At 50.2% G+C, this 20,608-nt stretch overlaps 1 protein-coding gene and 3 long non-coding RNA genes across 7 annotated transcripts in view; 2 read left to right on the top strand and 2 right to left on the bottom strand.

Moving 5' to 3' along the window:
* Positions 1-4,414, top strand: part of LOC139437133 (uncharacterized) — a 32,207-nt gene extending 27,793 nt beyond the window's left edge. The window contains exon 3 of the long non-coding RNA XR_011646803.1: positions 2,548-4,414. This is a non-coding gene — a long non-coding RNA (uncharacterized lncRNA). The remainder of the gene's footprint in view (positions 1-2,547) is intronic.
* The window catches only part of LOC111761934 (uncharacterized), a 31,171-nt gene extending 23,920 nt beyond the window's left edge, over positions 1-7,251 (bottom strand). For both annotated transcript variants that reach the window (XR_009182359.2, XR_009182358.2), the window contains exons 1-2: positions 7,099-7,251; positions 6,788-7,022 (exon numbers count right to left, since the gene is read on the bottom strand). This is a non-coding gene — a long non-coding RNA (uncharacterized lncRNA). The remainder of the gene's footprint in view (positions 1-6,787; positions 7,023-7,098) is intronic.
* Positions 7,017-20,608, top strand: part of NLRP1 (NLR family pyrin domain containing 1) — a 43,880-nt gene continuing 30,288 nt past the window's right edge. For 2 of the 3 annotated variants that reach the window (XM_058283727.2, XM_058283726.2), the window contains exons 1-6: positions 7,765-8,457; positions 8,823-9,121; positions 9,930-10,085; positions 11,383-11,571; positions 14,558-16,184; positions 19,237-19,407. In XM_058283727.2, coding sequence (XP_058139710.1) covers positions 8,845-9,121; positions 9,930-10,085; positions 11,383-11,571; positions 14,558-16,184; positions 19,237-19,407 — 2,420 coding nt within the window. In that variant the 5' untranslated portion in view covers positions 7,765-8,457; positions 8,823-8,844. Of the gene's footprint in view, positions 9,122-9,929; positions 10,086-11,382; positions 11,572-14,557; positions 16,185-19,236; positions 19,408-20,608 lie in introns of all 3 variants that reach the window. The other variant, XM_012521612.4, reaches the window with a different exon arrangement.
* Positions 8,356-10,544, bottom strand: LOC139437134 (uncharacterized). The gene is made up of 3 exons (XR_011646804.1): positions 10,031-10,544; positions 8,881-9,469; positions 8,356-8,440 (listed from the first exon to the last, which is right to left on the bottom strand). It is a non-coding gene; the product is annotated as an uncharacterized lncRNA (long non-coding RNA).

The following is a 20,608-nucleotide window of genomic DNA, read 5'->3' as shown; positions in this document are numbered from 1 at the left end:
CATTTTGGTTCACATTATGGTTTATATTTTAGACTGTACAATTTTCTAAATTTATCGTTTCCTGATGTTTTACATTATGGTTTACATTTTAGCTTATAGACTTGTATACATTTTTGGTGTACGTTAACATGTCCTATTTCCATTGTTCCATGATCTTGTGGAGCACTTCCATTGCCCCCCAGTTGCCCTGCTTCCATCTATTCTTTACCTCTCTCCCCCTCCCCTTGGAGCCCACAGTGACAATCAATCTTCACTATTTGAAGGACCAGATTTACAGATACTTGCAACAATGCTGAGGCCTTAACACACTAGACTCCCCTAACCCATTGGGAGCCACCAATTCTCTTAGGGGACACAATTCTCTCTGCCTGAGTACATCAGGTCTCCCCAGGACGTGGGTACACCTTCACCTTCACACTCATTGTATGGTCTACACCCAATAATTTAACACACTATGACAAACTGAGCACTCACACACTCCCTAGCAGCCTGATGCTGCCAGATGTGCCAGATGCCCCACCTTAAGCACCTTAAACATGTATTCCTTCCTTCGTATATTTTCTAAAAATTTTTCTCAACTTTATAGTTTCAACAACATACCTGAGATTCTCCCATATTCAACTGTTTCCCCGGCCCTCCCCCCAATTCCTTAGGCCATCTGACCCATCCTCCTATCCCTAGCCCCCCTCAAGCCCACAAAGCTCCACCCAGTGGTATCCCTATGCCCCCATCTTATCTCTTCCCTGTACAAATACTTACCATAGCTTATCATAGAATTCACCCATGTAGGCATCAGCTCACAACATTCCTCCCCCTTCCCACCCCCCAAAGTTCCTTTAAGCCTATCTTCCAGTCTCTATTTCTCTGAGACAGTTTGGTTTGCTTGTTTCATATCAGAGAGGTCATGTAGTTAAAAAAAAAACTGATGGACCAAAGCTTTGACTTAAAAGTTTCCAAGAAGACAAACCAAAGAGGCACATAGGACCTCTGGTTTAGTGCAGGGACTGAAAGAAGAAAAAAAAAAACTGAGTTGCCAAGAAAAGCACATTTCTGAACCAAAATGGTTTAGTGTTAGTCCCTTCAACCTGGAAATTCCTTTTCTAGGAATCTATTCCTTAGAGGTACTCACTTGTGTGTGCAAAGAAATACATGTGTGCAAAGTTGGGCACTGCAGCCTGGATGGTAACAGCAAAATGAAAGGGAACCAAAGTAAATTTCCATTAAATTGGACTAATGAATAAATTATAGTACATCCAAGCTATGGAATATGATGCAACTACAAAAAAGAAAAATGATATTCCTTATACTAACATGGGAGGATCTTCAAGATACTTTAAGAGAAAAAAATCAGCTTATAAGAAATTGTGTACAATATACACAGACTATAGAGAAGTATAACCCCATTTATGTAAAAATATTAATGGTGGTTACCCCTGTAGAGAGAATATGACGTGGGGTATGTTATAGGGAATTTTTACTTTTTACTTTAAAATATTTCTGTGTTCTATTTTTTTAATCATAAAGAATAATATAAAGAACAAGGGAAAAACTGCCATTTAAAAAGTTATATGTATTGGTTACCACAAGGCAGGGTAGGGATAGAGAATGGGATATACAGGATATACAGGACTGGGAGGAGATGTGGCTCAAGCGGTCAAACACCTGCTTCCCACATGGGAGGTCCCGTGTTCAGTTCCCTGTTCCTCCCAAAGAACAAAAAAAACAACAACAAACAAATAAATGGAAAAAAAAACAACTCAGGGGAGCCAATGTGGCTCAGTGGTTGAGCTCTGGCTTCTCACATTCTAGGTCCCAGGTTCAATCCCCACCCCCAGTACCTCAAAAGAATAAAATAATAAAATAAAATAAATACAGGACTCTTATTTGCAATGATGAAAATGTTTTGGTAACGGATGGTGGTGATGGTAGCACAACATTGTGAATGCAATTAACAGCAGTGAAATATATAACTGAATGTGATTAAAAGGGGATTGTATTAATGGTATACATGGTAACAGAATAAAAATTTTAAAAATAGCCGTGGGACTACACTACATAAATAGTGAACCTTAAATTAAACCATGGACTTTAATTAATAATACAATTATATAAATGTGCTATCCTCAATTGTAACAAGTGTTGTCCCTCAATGCAAGATCTTACTGGTGGGAGAGTATATGGGAATCCTGTATTTTATGCATGATTGTTTTGCCAACCCAAAACTTCTCTAATAAAGAAGAAAAAGCAAGGAGAAAAAGTTACATGTAATTAGATAGTATTGTATCAATATCAAATATTCTGAATTAAAACATTATACAATGGTTATGTGAGAAAATTTTCTTCTATGTAGAAAACACTTGGTGAAGTCATTAGAGGTAAAAGATTGTAAATGCCTGAAACTTACTCTCAAATAATCAGCAAGACATAAAAATAAGGTACGGTTATATGGGAGTTCACTGTACTACTCTTGCAAGTTCTCTATACATTTGAAATGTTTTCAAAATAAAAAAGTTTTCTAAAAATTCGCATGTGATTTCTTCCTTCTAGGGTGGTGGCTTTGGCACACCTTGCCAGGTTTCTAGGAGATCCCAGTGGTGAATGCTTTTACGCACAAAGTAGGAACAGATAATTCTTCTTGGGCTTAAACACAGGTAAGAAAGCCCAGTGAGAATACTCCGAGTGAGAGGTGATGTTCTATTGGAAATGACATGAATTGTGTTCTTTGCAGGTGGGGGTGAAGAAGGGGACCTGGGGACTTACTTCACAACCCGCCAGGGCAAAACCCTCATAAACAGCTGAGAAGAGGGAAATTTGAAGGAGACCAATTTCCAGAAATTATCCAGGTTTGGATTCATGTCATAATAATTTGAATAGAAAAAGAAAAAGTCACTTTACCATTATAAGTGTGGGACATAAAGTTAATTTTTAATAGAAACTACCATTATTTGAATAAAAGTAGGTTTTGAGTGTGCTCCTAAAAGCCCCTGCGGCATCAGAAAGGGAACAAAGACCCAAAGCACCAAAAAAGGATAATTTAAAAATCCAGTCTCACAGGGAGAGCGCCAATGGATCCTCCCTTGACCAAATTTACTGTTGTTTTAATGCATAGGAAGTACTTGAGTGCCATCTAGTGGCCAGAATGAGTAGCTGTTTAGAAGATTAAAGAAGAACTTGCTCAGTAGACAGTCAACGTGGACTGCTGCATTTACTGGGCTGACGCTGTGAGCCGGGCACTGTTTTCAGGAGCAGAGGATACAGTTAATACCCTCTGGGAACTAACATTCTATTGGCATGTGGGGGTGACAGACAATAAACAAATATAAAACGTCAGATGGTAATAGTGCTGTGGAGAAAAATAAAGGTGGGTAATGGGGCTAGCAGGAGTAGGAGGTGCTACTTGACAGGAGGGGAGGTAATAAGCTTTCTGGCTACCTGGGTGAAATCATTCCAAAGGACTGGAAAAGCCAGTGCAAAGGCCCTGAGGTAGGTGTGTTCTTGGTGTGTTCAAGAAACAGGAAGGGGAAGAGGATTTGGCTCAACTGATAGAGCGTCCACCTACCAGATGGGAGGTCCAGGGTTCAAACCCAGGGCCTCCTGGCCCATGTGGTGAAGCTGGCCCACACGCAGTGCTGATGTGCACAAGGAGTGCCATGTCACGCAGGGGTGTCCCCCGTGTAGGGCAGCCCCACGCACAAGGAATGTGCCCTGTAAGGAGAGCCGCCCAGTGCAAAAGAAAGTTGCAGCCCGCCCAGGAGTGGCACTGCACACACGGAGAGCTGATGCAGCAAGATGACTCAACAAAAAGAGACACAGATTCCCGGTGCTGCTGACAAGAATACAAGCGGACACAGAAGAACACACGGCAAATGCACAGAGAGAACAGACAACTTGGGGCGGGGGAAAGGGGAGAGAAATAAATAAATAATAAATCTTAAAAGAAAAAAATTATTAAAAAGAAAGAAACAGGAAGGAGATCAGAGGAGCTGGAACAGAGGGAGAGGTCAGGGGTGGGAAACAAAAGAGACATCAGGGAAAGATCATATAGGGATTTGTGAGCCATGGTGAGGACTTTGGCTATTATTTGGAGTGAACTTGGGAGTATTGGAAGATGTTGAGCAGAGAATTGAGCTGACCTGATCTATGTTTTAAATGGGTAACTCTGGCTACTGGACTGAGCTAGATAGTAAAGGGGCAGCCTCAGAGAGTCCAGGAGAACAGCTAGGAGGTTATCACAATAATCTGGGTAAGAGACGGTGGCGGGCTGGACGAGGGGCACTGGTGGTGGCAGATTCAGGACATATTTTAAAAACAGCATCAGCAGGACTTGCTCAGATGGGAGGCTTGAAAGAAAGAAAGAAGTTGAAGATTATGAATGACTGAAAAGGAGTTATCAATGACAGGAGGTGGTGGGATCGGCGTTCAGCTCTGGAGGTGTCTAACAGGGCATGCCCCCGTGGCACTTCGGCAGAGGGCCTGTAGTCCAGAGCAAGGCTCCAGGCGGAAGCTGTAAGCGTGGGACTCACAAGCCAGGGGTGGCATTAAAGGCCTGAGACAGGGCAAGGCCCCCAGGGGAGTGGAGCGTAAAAGATGCAGAACTTCTGACCCATGAACTCTGCTTCTAAGCCTCTAACCCAAGAAACCCCAGCACTATCCCAGAAGGTAGGTGCAAGGATGCTTCCCACAGTACTCCTTGTCCTTAAAAAGACTTAAGGATGTTGTATAATAAGTATGTATTATCCAAAGTGAAGCTATGTAGCTGTGTGTGTCTGTGTACATGTGTGTGTGTGTGTGTGTGTGTGAATGCAGAGACTAGTCTGGAGGGAACTACAATACGCTGGGAACAGTTATTTACATGGAAGGGCCTGGGACTGGGAAGATCAGAGGGGCAGTGTCAGTACTGCTTGAACTTTTAACAACAAAGCCTTATTCATATATTATTTGTGAAATTAAAAATAAGTAAAAGTAATGTTTGAAATTATTTTGGTTAAATATATTACCTGAACACCAATTCTGTGCAAAGCATGGGGCTTTGTGGTCTATTGAGTTATGTACCCCAGAAAAAACACAATCTTAAATCTTAACCATGGGAAGCAGATGTGGCTTAAGCAATTGGGTGCTCCCTTACCACATGGGAGGTCCCAGCTTTGGTTCCCAGTGCCTCTTTAAGAAGACAAGCAAGACAGCGAGCTGACACAATGGGCTGGTACAGTGAGCTGACGCAACAAGATGATGCAACAAGATGACCCAATGAGGAAACACAATGAGAGACTCAACAAGCAGGGAGTGGAGGTGGCTCAAGCGATTGGTTGCCTCCCTCCCACATGGGAGGTCCCAGGTTTGGTTCCCAGTGCCTCCTAAAGAGAAGAGGAGCAGATACAGACTCAGAGAGCAGACAGCAAGCATGAACAATGAGGGAGGAAGGGAGAAATAAATAAATGAAATAATCTTGAAAAATAAAATAATCCATTCCTGTGGGTGAAGCCCCATTGTAAACAGAATCTTCTGAAGATGTTCTTTAGTTAGGGTGTGGCCAACTGAAAAAAGGCGGGTCTTAACCCTATTACTCTTACTGAAGGCCGTTAGAGAAGGCCACCCAGGGAAGCCATCAGGGAGGAGCAAGAAGCCAGAAGCCAATGGAAGCTGGAGGAGAAAGAGAAGACATCGCCATGTGCAATGCCACGTGACGGAAAAGCAAGGGCCAAGGATGGCCAGCAACCAGCCCAGAATGCCAGGATCTTCAGGGAGGCAGCGTTGGGTGGCTGACGCCTCCACGTCGGGCTTCTCCTAGCCTCAAAACTGTGGGCCAATACATTTCTCTTGTTTAAGTCCACCCGTTACATGGTATGTGTTTTAGCAGCTGGGAACTAAGACAGCTACTTTTCTAGATACAAAAAAGACAAAACACAGTGCTGGCCCTCAAGGAACCCACGATCTTAAAGAAGGAGAAGGTAACAGGTAACTGGTGACTGTTTGCCCTTGGCTACAGCCCAGCTCCTATATTAGGCATGTTCGGATTTGTTCATTCAACCTTCCCAACCAGGTGGGGATGGGAATTCCCTTTTTCAGACAAGATATAGAGAGGCAGGTGTCGAGCAAGGCCACACAGTCAACAAGTGACAGAGCCAGGGCTGGAACCCAAACTGATCAGACCCAAAGCCCTCGTGCTTCCTAATGTGCTTCCTGGCCTCCAGGTATATGTGGCGGGGCTGCAAGGCATCCTGGGATATGAGCCATGGAATGGGAGCTCAAAGCAGGAAAGGCTTCATGGGAGAGGTGCTGTTTGGGTTAGCCCTTAAAGAATGAGTGGGATTTCGGCAGATGAAATTTTTTAAAAAGGCAAACTACTAGTCTTAAGTATGTGCTAAAGCTCCAGTAACTGCTTACTGCAGTCACATGCATTATTTTGTTTTATACCCTCTGAGGTAGGCATTATTATCCCCATTTTACACATGTAGATATTGAGGCTCAGCAAGTTTAGTGACTTCCCCAAGATGAACTAGTGACTTGCCCAAAATTAACAAAACTGTTAAGGACAGAGCTGGGCCTTCTGACTCAAAGTCCCATGTCTTTCCTTCCAAACCCTGCTGTCCTAGAATTAAATGGAATGTTCTGGAAAATGAAAGATGCTTGTTCTGGGAATCGAAGACCTGGCTCCTGGCCCCAGGTTGGCCACTGACCTGTAGTGTAGTCTGAATAAGTCCTCTTGCTTTTCTGGGCCTCCACTCCCCCTTCTGCTGGCCTTTTTTTAAAAATCCCCCTCCCCCCACCATTGTATTTTTGCACTCACTGTCCGCTCTCTGTGCCCACTTGCCAAGGGCTCTCTGCGTCTGCTTGTCTTCTCTTCTTGTCTTTTCTTGAGGAGGCACTGGGGACTGATTCCAGGAGATGTGGGAGAGAGGCACTCAATCGCTGCACCTCCCACGGTCCCTCCTCCATGTCTCCTTTGTGGCGTCATCTTGTTGTACCAGTTCTCCATGCAGGCCAGCTCTCCCCGCAGGCCTCTGCTGGCCTTCTTGATGTGCCTGAGAGTAAAGCTTTAGTCCAGAATCCCCAAACTCCATGTTTGATGCTCAAGGCCATTAAAGCTCACACACTTACCCCTCAAGCTCAGACACATACGAACAGAAATGGAGGCCGGTGACGGGGTGGTCACATTTTCTGCTTGGCTGGGAGGTGGCCCAGAAGACAGGCACTGGGGGAGCACAGGCCTCGGGCACTGCTCTGCTCCTGTCAGCCTCTCTCTGCCCGATCTTGACCTCCAAGACAGGGTTTCCCACATTACCCAGAATTCTAGGAGCCCCTCTCCCACGCCATCCCTCCCCACCACAGTCTCACATCCTTCATCGGATGCTCAAGTCCTGCTGACCGTCCCACCCTTCAGGGCAGTGCATTCCACTCCTGGTAAGTCTGATTGTTAGAATGCCCTGGAGTGTGCTTATTGGCCATTTACAAAAACTGACATTCATATATTTTTAGAGGTTACTGAGAGTGTTTGGTTAAATTGGAGCCTCTTGCCAAATCTATGATGGCTCACTTATCAGAGGAGCGAAGTGAGTCTCGGAGAGATGAATCGGCCCCCCGGGGGGCAGGTGTCCCAGGAGGCAGAGGGCTGAAGCTCCTGAGGCCGCTCCCTGCCAGTCAGGGCATCTGCCCCACCCCCTGGTGCTGTTGCCCAACAGCGGGCGAGTTGGGCAATGTCATCCCAAAATTGGAAACCCCAGGCTCTGCCTCTTCTGCAAAAGAAGAAGAGAGCCTGTGCCTAGCGCCCGGGGCCTGGCTTTGCGGTGGCAAAGCAGAGGCTGTTCCTCTTTCGGGTGAAATCTTTTACCACCCAAATGCTGGGCTGCCGGCTAGCAGAGGGTCCCCGGGCCTGGGCCACACTCCTCAGGGCCCCACTAGCACTGCAGGATGTGTGCTGGAGCTCAGGAAGCTCCAAACACCAGGAGAGGTTGGGTGAGATGGTGCACGGCCCGCGCGCACGATCTCCGGGCAGACACAGGGGCGCCCCACCCGTCCCGAGAGCCCAGGCTGGGTCCCACGCCGCCTGCCTTCTGGGGGGGTCTACACTGGCCCCGCGGCAGGCTCAGATGAGGGCCGCAGGCCTGCACCTGCGAGGGTGCACGCACCTGTCTGCGTGGACCCGCCTGCAACTACGGGGTAGAGGGGAGGCTTGCACGGCCCCCAGCTCTCCCGGCCTGCCTGGGACTCAGGCTCCGCGGGTGCCCGCCCTGGCCCCGCCCGCCCCGGCCGCGCCCCCACAAGATTTCCTCCTGGGGACTTGGTTCCTGCTCCGGCTGAGGGAGCACCCTTCTCCCTGGTTGGTGTCCCAGGGCCAGGCCAGGTCTGAGGAGATGCCTAGAATGGTGTACCCTCAGCTCGGTCCTGAGCTCTGAAAGCAACGCCCACCTGGAGGTGCCCAGGTCCCAGAAGAGGGAAGAATCTGAGGAGCAGAGAACAGTGAGTGGCACATACACCCCATTCACCCACGCTCTCTCTCCTTCTCTCCCCTTCACCCTTCCTCCCTGGACCCTACCCCAGCACCCCAACTAACCTCTCCCAGTGCTCCCCAGGTCCCACTTGGCTCCCCTCCTATGGTTTCCCACTGCTTCCCCTCCCCTCCCCCTTTCTCCTTCCAACACCATCTACTGACACATGCCCTGGAGTTTATAAAACGGGTTCTAAAGGCTGAGTAGGAGTTCACCAGGCCAGAGCAATAATCCCAGTGGGAGAGTTGTGTTGGGAGATGGTAGGGGCCAAGGCAAATGGAGAACATTTCTCTGCCTGCCTGATGCACCCTCTTGCCTGCCCTCAACATCCCCAAGCCCCCCCACCCCCAGGGTAAAGATGGCCGGTGGAATCAAGTTGCGGCTGGCCTGGTACCTGGAGCTGCTGAGCAAGGAGGAGATGGCGGAGTTCCAGCTTCAGCTGCCCAGCAAGGCACTCCACGAAGGGTCTTCTGGAGTGACCCCAGCCGAGACGGGGACGGCGAATGGCATGGAGGTGGCCTCACGCCTGGTGGCTCAGTATGGGGAGCAGCAGGCCTGGGACCTGGCCCTCCACACCTGGCAGCAGATGGGCCTGGACAGGCTGTACACCCAGGCCCGGGCAGAGGCGAACCTGGGTGAGGAGACACACCTGCCTGCTGCAGAACTGGGAAGCCCCACCCTCTGGCCTTCCCCCAAGCCTTCCTCTAGAGGGTGGCCTGGGACTCCCTGGGGAGGTGGGCCCTGGGCCCCAGGCTAGGCTGGAGCTGGAAGATTTGCTGGGGTCCCTTTCTGGAACCCCACCCTCCTTTCTGGAACCCCACCCCAATGGGGTCCTCAGAGTGTTGGGAGGAGACGCTTGCTGGGGGACAGTGTGGCATTGGAGGTATAAGCCCAGATTTTGGAGATGGGCAGAAGTAGGTTCCAGTTCCAGCTGTACCACACTGGGAAAGCCAGTTTACCATGCTGTGCCTCTGTTTCTCCATCTGTAAAATGGGAGAGTAAGCTCAATGCCCACCTCAGGACTGCGTGCGGATGATTAAAAGAGATAATCCATGTTAAACATCTAGCACAGCACCTAACACATAGTAAGTGCTCAATAAATAAGCTTCTTTGGGCCTTGCTCTTGTCCTTGCCCTGAGAGGCAGAAGCTCTTAGCCCTTACAGGAGGGCTGAGGCTCAGAGAGAAGTGACTTACAAAGGAGGGGAGAGTCAGAACCAGAACAGAGACACAGATTCCCTGGACCCCAGACAGGACGTTTTGCCCAGCGATGTCTGTCTGTCTGCAGATGAGCCTGTAAGAGGGTCCCGTAGGCTCCCTGGTTCACCCTGAGCTCTCTCAGGCAGACAGAAGACCTGCCTAATATGAAGAATCCCAGCCCCAGACCCCTGGCTCCTGCCCCTGCCCTCTGACAAGCTCCCAGGCACTTTGTCTCTTTCCTGCAGGCTCCCACACTGCCCTCCTCACCTCCCCAAGTGCGCCCGGCCTGGAGTCCCCCAGCTGGCCCACCTCCACGGAGGTGCTGAGCCTCTGGGGCTCTAAGTACCTGTGCTCTCAGGACTCGGACCCAAAGGCTCCGAAGGCCGGATGCAGCTGGCAAGGTGAGTCTTGATGAGCAGGCCCGTGGGCCCGGGGTGGGGCTGTGAGTCAACCAGTGGGTCCCACCCAGGTGAGCATGTCCCTGCACGGGGACCAGGGCTGCGGGAACTGCAGAGGAAGAATGCAGTGGTGGGAGCAGCAGGCCCATAAATGATCTTTCAGGGACCTCCCAAGGCTGAGATCGTGCCCCCGCCCACTTGACACATGGGGAAACTGAGGCCCAGGCGGGGCAGGCAGTGAGTCATACCCACACTGGGTGCCATGTACGGCACTGTCCGTGCCAAGGCAGAACTCACCCAGGCTGCAAACCTCAGCCTCTTCCTCTTCCCACCCCAGCAGCAAAATGGCCACCTCTTCCCAGAGCAGAAGTGCAGGGGAGGGCAGTCACCTGCTGAAACTCACGCAGCACCTAGAGGCAGAGCCAGGGCCCGAGCCTGCAACAACACACCGCTTTGCAGCGATTTCCCCCTCCACCGTTCCACCCTCCCTTTCCCCGAGCCCCCTCCCACCCCTAGCCCTGGCAGCGGTGGTTACGAGCTCAAGCTCAGTTGCCCTCCTTTTTCACCTCCCTTGCTGTGTGACTTGGAACAAGTGCTTTCATCCCGAGCCTTCATCCTGCTCAGTCTTCACTCCTCACTCCACCTCCTAATCCCGCAGTACAGGATTTGCAGCTTTTTGAGTGTCACATGCACACAAAAATCTCTTTGCACAAAATGCTGAGCTTATAAATTCTCCTGAAGACATGTAGGAGGAGAGGGTTGGATCGCTCAGCCAGCTTTCACGGCATGTGTCCTGATGAAGAGCCTCTCTTGGACCCCACCAGTGTTCTCTCTCTGGCCCTTCCCCCAGGCCTAGCCTCACTGGCTCTTCCCTCCTCTATGAGACAAAGCGATTTCACTCTGCCCCCAACTTGCATGCCCCATGAATTTTGTGCCTAGCAAGACAGTGCCTGGAAGTAAGCAGAACCCACTCTCCTTAGAATGCCACTCAGTAACTATCTGTCATTACTTGAAATTTGCTGTTACTTACTAACTATTAGTTGTTACTCAGGGAGATCAACCCCCTAAGCGGCTTATCAAAATCTTTCTACCTAATACACTCTGTCCTCTCCCCAAGAGTAAGTCTCAGACCAACTAGTAAGAGAATAAAATTGTATCTCTAGCATTTCATGGTTTTAAAACTAGTATTGCTAATACCCATCTCACAGCATTGTTGTGAGAACTCAAAATGTCTGAGCCCGAAACGAAAGGGACAGTGCTCGATAAACGGCCATTTCTTTCTTCTCAATCTTCCCCATAGACTGCTCGTCCTGGCTCGGCCACATCTCAAGCTCCCCAAGCCACACGTCTCCAAACCAGCAGTCGCCCACTGCTCCCATGTCCACAGCAGTGCTGGGAGGCTGGGTGCCGCCACCTCAGCCCAGTCCGGATCCCAGAGAGCAGGCAGCTTCTCAGGCCAAGGGGCTTCTGACTGAAGGCTCCCACAAGGGTGAGGCACCGCTGAGCTCCACAGAGGGGGTGGGGGCATCCCTTGCCTTGAGGGGGCTGGCAGGCTGAGCAACAGGGCCTTGCCAACATCTGAAACGGCTCTCCTGAAATGCCCCCGTGGGACACTCTCCACTGGGGGAAGGTACTGAATCCTGGAGACCCCCGGGTTAAAATACAGGTATGTCGTCCAGTCTAGAAAACGCATGACCGGGTTTAGCAGAGAGAGCACTGGCCTCAGGTCAGGAAAGCCGCCTTGAATTTCCACTCGGGTCCTCACTGCCAGTAGCCTAGAAGGGTCTGCTTAGGTGCTCGCTCTGTGTGGGGCCTGCACCCAGCGCTTCACTTGCACATTCTATTTAAATTTCCCAACCATTCCGAGAGGTAGATGTTCTCATGATCCCACCATGGAGATGAGAAAACTGGGGCTCGAGAAGGTGAAGCTGGACGCACGGTTGGTCGTGGCAGAGGTGGGATTCAGCCCTCGCTCCCTCTCGGACACACGGTCCACACCTCTAACTCCTACATCCTAGTCCCTCCAGCATCGGGGCAACAGGGACGGTCACAGCAGAGCCCCAGGCTCCTGACCCCACAGTCTTACCCACTGCCTACACGGCCCCTCAATGTTAGGAGATGCCCTCTTAGGGCCTGAGAGAGGTAAGTTAAAGGAATTCCTTCTGCACCCAACTAGGAGTAAATCATGGAATTCATGGTCCTGGATATGGGCCAGGTTCAAAGTATATCAATTGACGGGCCTACCACCTCATTCAATAAAGGGAGGGAGGGAGGAAGGGTTAGAAACCTCTTACAGAAACATACAAATGCAATAACTTTACTAGAATCAAATCAGAGTCTTCGAAATGAAAAAGCAAGTAAGAAAACTATAAGGGTTAATTAGTTGTTATGGTTAAACGTACTATTTGGTTTTGAGTATCCTAGCAACCAGAGCAAAAAGGGAAATATGAAGTTACATAATATGTTATTCAACAGAGGAGGAAAGACCTGTTCAAGAGAAGTACATCGTTTTTCCCTGGTTCTAAATTCTGAAGGAATTCTTCAAACGGGGAACTTGAACAAAAAAAGAGCCACAGTACTGTGGCATGTGCAAAAACCAAATGGTATGCATTTTGAAACAAATCAAGAGCAGGGGTCAGCAAACATTTCCAATAAGTGGCCAGATTGTAAATATTTTAGGATTCGTAGCCATATGATCTCTGTTGCAACTACTCAGCTCTGCCTTTGGTAGCATGAAAGCAGCCACAGACAATGCATACAAGAATGGGTATGGCCACATTCCAATGAAGCTATTTATGGACACAAAAATTTTAATTTGAAATAGTCTTCTTTTGATTTTTCTCAACCATTTAAAAATGTAAAAGTCATTCTTAACTTGCAGATTGTAACAAAAAGAGGTAGGCGGGCCAGATTTGGCCTACAGTGTATAGTTTGCCACCCTGGTCAAGAACAGAACATCAAAATGTAACTTGTTTGAGGTATTGGGGGCGGGGAATTTTTTTAGTGTAACTTGATTCAAGAGGATTTAGGTATATGGCTTGGTAACCAAGTCATGAAAACCAGCATGATTTGGAGAACGTGACACTGAGAAGAGCCAAGCCCTCCCCCCGTGCCCCAGGGAGACACAGGGTCCTGAGCAGGTGGGCTGTGGCACTGGCTCAGAGTGGCCGTCCTGCTGCTCTTAGAGGATTCACACATTGCCAAAAACGTTCCCAGAAGAGAGATTTCAGAAATGGTGCTGGCCCCTGATATTCATCTCACCCAGTCCTGGGGATGTTAATTGACACTGTCCCAGCCCCTTCCTCCTCCCCTCCCCCAATTTCCTCAGGACACCCACTAAGATAGAACTAGTAACTTCGAACCCTAAAGGTTCAAAAAGTGACTTCAGGATCCCAGATGGGGCACTTGCATCATCTCGAAATTTCACCTAATGAGAGAAGTGAGAGGCACTCAAAACATTTGGAAGGGAAGAAGGAAGCAGTTGAAACAATCGTTCTATTTGGAGTCTAAGGGACAATCGCTTACCTGTGCTCAGCTCCTCTAAGTTCCTGTCTGTCTCAGGTTGGATTTTACCAGAAGTGGATCCTGAGGCAGGATGATGTGAGCCCAGGCAGTTTATTTCCGAGTCGCTTTTGGAGGAAATGCTTGCAGGAGGGTGGAGAAGTGAGACGGAGAAGGGAAGGAAGCCAAGCAAAGGGTGTGTTGTGGAGCAGGTTAGCCGCGGGGGTCCCTGAGGCTGGCTCCTGCTGGGGAACTCCAGGAGAGAGTGGAGAAAGCGCCTGGGGTTTTCTCTCTGGGTGGGAGGAACTCCCATCTGTCGCTGGACTGGACAGTGCCTCCTGGGGCACTAACTCCCTAGACACACCCTCAGGAGCTTGCAGAAGGACACTGTCGCATTCCTCACCACGCTGAGTGCTGAGATGACACCATCGGGCACCAACAGCGTCTGCTCCACCGTCCATCATCTCATCCAGTATCATGAGCCCCAATTTACAGATGAGAAAACTGGGGTTTGGGTGGGGCTCCTTGCCCAAGTCCTGGGCTTAATGAGGGCAGAGAATGGTATCTGTTTTTTCCACTGTTTTTATCTCCAGCCTCTAGAACAATGACTGGCAGATAGTAAGCATGTGATGAATATTTAAAGAATGAAAGAAAGTCATACAGGGGGAATGACTTGTATGTAGATTCTCTACCCCAAAACCCACCTTCCCTCCACTACCCAGGAAAGAACTTACAGCATCAGCAGCCAGCACAGCATGTGGCTAGTGGGTGCCTAAAACAGTTATTGGATGGATGCACGCATGCGTGGATGGATGGATGGATGGATGGATGGATGGATGGATGGATGGTTGGATGGATGGATAGTTGGATGGATGGGTGGATGATGGATGGGTGGATGATGGATGGGTGAATGGACAAATGAACCAGTCTATATTATACCTTTATGTTCCTTCCATCTTTCCTCCCTTACTTAGAAAACAGAAAAACATACAAGAACCCAATCAGAGGGAGGTCTCACTTCACACTAGGCCAGAAGTCTCAGTCCTGGAAAAAAGAGGACTTCCACCAAAAGTTCACAGAGCTGATACTTCTACACAGAACTGGCCCCCAAGTGCAGGAGTTCCTGTTCACTGGAAGCTGGCCTCAGGAGGCGAAGGAGCAAGGACATTTGATTGAGGTCCAAGACTTATTTGGCCCAGGCCTGGGCACCCAGGAAGGGCCTCGTACAGTCCTACTGATGGGGGCTGCAGGAATTGGGAAGTCAACCCTGGCCAGGCAGGTGAGAAGAGCCTGGGAGGACGGCCAGCTGTATCGGGACCGCTTCCAGCATGTGTTCTACCTCAACTGCAGAGAGCTGGCCCAGACCAAGGTGGTGAGCCTCGCTGAGCTCATGGCAGACCAGGCTGCCCCTCTGGCACCCATTGGACAGATCCTGTCTCAGCCCACGCAGCTGCTTCTCATCCTGGATGGTTTCGATGAGCCCGGATGGATATTCAAGAAGCACAGGTCTGAGCTATGCTTTCTCTGGAGCCAGCAGCAGCCGGTACACATCCTGCTGAGCAGTTTGCTAAGAAAAACCCTGCTCCCTGAGGCATCCTTGCTGATCACGGCTCAGACCACAAGTCTGCTGGAGCTCCTTTTTTTTGTGGAGCAATTACATTGGGTGGAGGTGCTGGGGTTCTCTGAAGCTGGCAGGAAGGAATATTTCTACAACTACTTCACAGATGACAGCCAAGCCACCAGAGCCTTTAGCCTGGTGGAATCCAACCAAGCCCTCTTGACCATGTGCCTCGTGCCCTGGGTGTCCCGGCTCGTCTGCACCTGCCTGAAGCAGCAGATGGAGCGGGGAGAAGAGCTCCCGCTGACCTCCCAGACCACCACTGCCCTCTGCCTGCACTACCTCTCCCAGGCTTTCCCAGCTCAGCCCCTCAGGGCCCAGCTGCAGAGCCTGTGCTCTCTGGCTGCGAAGAGCACCGAGCAAGGAAAGGCCCTGTTCAGTTTGTGTTACCTCAAGAAGCAGGGCTTCAGTAAGGCCGTCATCTCCACCTTCGTCAAGATGGGTGTTTTTCAAAAACCCACATTTCTGAGCTTCAGCTTCGCTCACTCAGGTCTCCAGGAGTTCTTTGCAGCAATATTCTACGCATTGGGAGATGAGGAGAGAAGCCATTACCCCAAGAGCACCCACGATGTGAGGAAACTGCTGCGTGTGTGCGGAAGGCAGGTCGTGTTTGGGACGCTGACCACGCGTTTCCTGTTCGGCCTTGCGGGCGAACACGGGGCAAGAGAGCTGGAGAACATCTTCAACCTCAAGCCATCCGGGGAGTTGCGGGGGGAGCTGCTGCGCTGGGTGGAAACAGAACTCCGGTGCGGGGGGTTCTCCAAACAGCCGTACCGCCTGGAGTTGCTGCTCTGTTTGTATGAGATTCAGGATGAGGAGTTTCTGACACAAGTGATGGCCTATTTCCAAGAAACAAGGGTGTGGATTCAAACAGACGTGGACCTCCTGGTGTTCACTTTCTGCCTTCAGTTCTGCCGCAACGTGAAGAGGCTTCAGCTGAGTGGGCAGCACGGACCAGCCTGGAGGGCCCACAGCGTGGTTCTGTGAGTAGCTGCCCTGCCTCTCCCCAGCTCCTCTCTGTGGATTCCAGGAGCAGAAATTTCCTGAGCCCCAGAGGCTCGCTCCCTAAGCCTTGTGCCAGGGACTATGGTCACCAGTGACCTCTAACAGCCAAACCTGACCACCACTCCCCATCCACCTAAAATCCTCTGCGGCGTCTGTCCGTGTGGGCGTGCCCTGCTTTGGAGGGGCCACTGTGGCGTCTCTCCCTGCTCCCTCCGTCACGAGGGCCTGCCGCCTCTCCCCGGTGCTCCTCACCTGCTCGCGGACCCTGGCTCCCCTCGGCATTCCCCAAGGAGCCGGCAGTCACCTGCCTCTGCTCCTCTCTCGGCATTATTTCTGGCCAAGAGATTGCCCCTCGGTAGCTTCAGGCACCCCCTGACAGGAATGACTCAGAACACATGTGGCTAAAAGGGAGTCCTTATTTTCCCTGCAAAACTGCCTTCGTCGTCCGCATGGTACTTGATACTGGTGTTAGCCCAGGCAGGCACCTGAAACCACCATTGGGGCATAACCACCTCCAACCCAGCAAACCATTGCCTTTCTCGCCCAGGTTTCCCTGCTGCTGCTGTAGGATTGATCAGATAGTGTTTCTACCTGCCTGCCTTCCCCTGTCCGTGAATGGTTATTAAAGATTGGGTCTACACAGGTCTCAGACGAATAGAGCACAACCCCTGCCCACAAGGAGCTCAGAACCTGGGGGAGAAGACAGGCAGACACCCCAAAAATTACAATAGAGGGTGATGCCTACAATCATAGAGGTAGGAAGTGTGGTGGCCCCAGGGACATGAGCACATGAACGGACTGGAGCAGGAAGGAGTCACAGAGGAAGCAACGCTTGAGTTGAGTCTTATTATTATCAGATTTTTTTATTTTCAGTTTTCCTCACAATAAAAAGCAACCCCCATTTGTTGTAGAAAAATAAGAAATAAGACGAAAAATAATAGCAACCAGAATCCTGGAGCGCATCCCCCTAGTGTTTCTGGCGATATTGTGTCTACATACTGTATGTACTATTTTGCAATCAGGTTTGCTTTCTTAACATATCAAAGCTGTCTTCTCATGTTATTCAAGAACCTGGTACATCACTTTGAATGAGCACGTGATATTTGCCATAGACAAGGTGCCGTGGCTGATTTGACATGTCTATCATTTTGGCCGTTTCTACTTGCTCTGGGTGTAAATGTAAACTAGGCCTGGGAGGAGCAGAGCACGGTGCTGGAAGTGGGGGTGGCCTGCCCTGGGGCCTTCAGAAGTGTCTCAGCAGGTACAGAGGCAAAGGGCAGGTGACATCTAGCAGGAGCCAGGGTGTTGGGCCAGGGCAGGGGCGGGGGGTGTCGGGACCAGGACAGGGGCGGGGGGCGTCAGGGCAGGAGCAGGGGGCGTCGGGACCAGGGCAGGGGCGGGGGGCATTGGGCTGGGGCAGGGGCGGGGGGTATCAAAGCCAGGGCAGGGATGGGGGGCATCAGACCGAGGCAGGAGCAGGGGAGTGAGGCTGGGACAGGGGCAGGGGGCCTCAGGACCAGGGCAGGGGTGGGGGACGTTGGAGCCAGGGCAGAAGAGTTTGACACATGGAGCCTGGAGAGAGTCCCCTGGGAGAGCGACAGGCTCCAGCCGCAAGTGGAAAGGGAGCTTTTCAAGGCGCTGAGTCAATGTGCAGGGAGACCAGAAAGGAGGCTGTTATAATACTAAGAACAGTCCAAGAAGAAATGATGATCCTGGGCCAAAGGCAATGGGAAGCAGGAGGAAGCCACTGCTCTGAGATTCAAGGAAAAGATGGCAGGATGGGCGGCTCCAAGGCATCTGGTGGGGAATTGAGCTTTGTGAGTTCTGAATAATACTTTCATAAGTTTTGTTTCAGTCCCTCGGATTAAAGATTACAGATGGAAAATGGTGACCCAATCAAAAAGATTAAAATTTATTATTCGAATTTCACAGTATGAAATAAGTGCAAAAGAAATTCAAACAATTGAACTTTCAAATGATTTTGGGGGTGGTAAGTTTGTAGCATATTTGCTCCTGAAGTTTCCAACACTTAAAACCACACTGACCTTTGGGACAGACACTCCGTAAAATCTTTTAATCCTCACTTAACCCTCTGCAGTGGTCTGTACTGTAGTGGGTACTGCCCTCTTCATAGCTAAGGAGACTGAGTGAGGCAGTGGAAACTGGAATTCATGTGCAGCCGGCTGGAGCCAGAGCCTCTGCTCCTAAACTCCATGTTGCTCCACAGACTTGGGGGGACATGAATTGAGCTGGGAACATTTTGGTACTTATTAGGGCTTAGGATCAAGATAGAGATGTCTGGCAAGAAAATAGAGATGCCAGTTACAAATTTCCTGGAGAGTTTGAGTAGTTGAAACCCCAGAAGTAGATGAGACCCTGAAAGTGTGTGTGAAAAAGTGAGAAATTAAACAGGTAGAAATTGTACGAGACAGAGCTCACTCTAACAATCTCCGATGAAGCCATCATCCCCTCCCCTTCAGGCTTCTAGCGTTCTCTCCTAGGAATCCCCCTTGGCCACCTCTCTCCCACAGGCCCTCACCATGCCCCTGCTGTCCTTGGAAGGGAGTGGTGTCCCATGCAGGCCAACCCATCTGGTCATGTGCAATTTCCCCATCACAAAGTCATCCTGAAACCACCTGTCCCGGCTCTATGCCGCCTCCCATCTCCACCTTTCCTTTTGGGGCACTGGGAACCTAGAAGGTCTTTCCAAGGGCAGGCAGATGTGTCTGCATGGAAAGAAGGCAAGCTATGCGAATGGCCGAGCTCCTCCTTTGTGCCAGGCCCTGTGCTGGGCACCTAGGACAAAAAAAAAAAAAGTGAACAAATCTTCCAGGAACTGCAGTTAGAGGCAGGAACAGACACACAGAATGAATACAGTCCGGTGTGGGAAGGACTGTGGCAGGATGAAGAGCCCACGGCGTGGTGGTGTGGGGTGGAGAGGCCATGCAGGAGGGTGGACCCCCGGGGAGATGGCGCCGCCCCTGGCACCTCAGGCACCGGGCACCCAAGCCCCCTCTCTCCCTCCCTCAGGTGCATGGAAGTTCCAATTACGGACGCCCGTTGGCAGATTCTTTTCTCCATTCTTGGGGTCGCTGGGAGCCTGCGGGAGCTGGACCTGAGTGGAAACTCGCTGAGCCACTCTGCAGTGCAGGGTCTTTGTAAGGCTCTCAGGCACCCTCAATGCCACCTGGAGACCCTGCGGTGAGTCTGGCCTGGGTTCTTCTCGGATGTGGGGATGGGCATGAGAGCCAAGAGGGAGGCTGAGTCTAGGTGGGGGGTGTGGCTCTTTGTATTTAACAACTATTCATTGAGCCCCTCCTGGCCAAGCACTGTGCCAGGTGCCAGGGCCACTTGGGTAAACAAACACAGACAGGGTTCTTTCCTCGCAAACTTTGCAAAGTGGCTGACATTAATCATGAAAACGTACAGTGCCAGATAAGGGCTCCCAGGGAGAAAACTTCCTTGCGGAAGTAAGGCTTGGAGGAGATCTGAAGAAAAAAGAGCAGTTAAGTAAGTAAAGCAGGAGGGAATAGCACATACAAAGGCCCTGTGGCTAGAGGGAGTAGAAGCTGGGGAACCAGTTAGTAGGAACACTGCAGTAGTTCCTGTGAATGTGGCGATTGGGCTAAGGAAAATTGCAGGTGTTTCTATAAGAAATGTGACAGTTTGGACTGCGGTCTTGGCAGTAGAGATGGAGAGAAGTGGTTGACAGGAGGAGGCAACAGAGAAGACTGAGAAGGAGCAGCTAGGGAGGCGGGGGTGGCAACCAGATGGGCGTAGAGTTATGGAAACCAGGGGAGGACAGGGTTTCAAGAAGGAGGGCGTTGTCAGCATGAGCTATTGTTCCAGTAAGTCAAGGAAGATAAAGAGGGGAAATTGCCCATTAGATTAGGGATGGGGAAGTTGTGGATGATTGTATTAGTCAGCCAAAGGGGAGCTGATGCAAAATTCCAGAAATTGGTTGGTTTTTATAAAGGGTATTTATTTGGGGTAGGAGCTTACAGATACCAGGCCATTAAGCATAAATTACTTCCCTCAACAAAGTCTATTTTTACGTGTTGGAGCAAGACGGCTGCCAACATCTGTGAGGGTTCAGACTTCCTAGGTTCCACTGGGCTCAGCTCCTCTGTTTACTCCACAAGGTCAGTGGTAAACTATCAGGTGAACGGCTGTCTCTCTCCCTGGGACTCCAGCTTCAGCATCAAACTCCAACATCAAAACTCCAACATTAAAAGCCCCCACCTCTGTTCTTCACCATGCCTTTTACCCTAATCGTAACTCAATCATGCCCAGGTACAGATCAGATTACAAGCATAATCCAATATCTGTTTTTGGAATTCATAACCATATCAAAATGCTACGCTCCACCCTCTAAATTCCAAAAAGACATTATAATATTCAA

This window comes from Dasypus novemcinctus, chromosome 21 (genome assembly GCF_030445035.2).
Source record: "Dasypus novemcinctus isolate mDasNov1 chromosome 21, mDasNov1.1.hap2, whole genome shotgun sequence".
NCBI classification, from domain to species: domain Eukaryota; kingdom Metazoa; phylum Chordata; class Mammalia; order Cingulata; family Dasypodidae; genus Dasypus; species Dasypus novemcinctus.
This window is presented reverse-complemented; position numbering and strand designations above follow the sequence as displayed.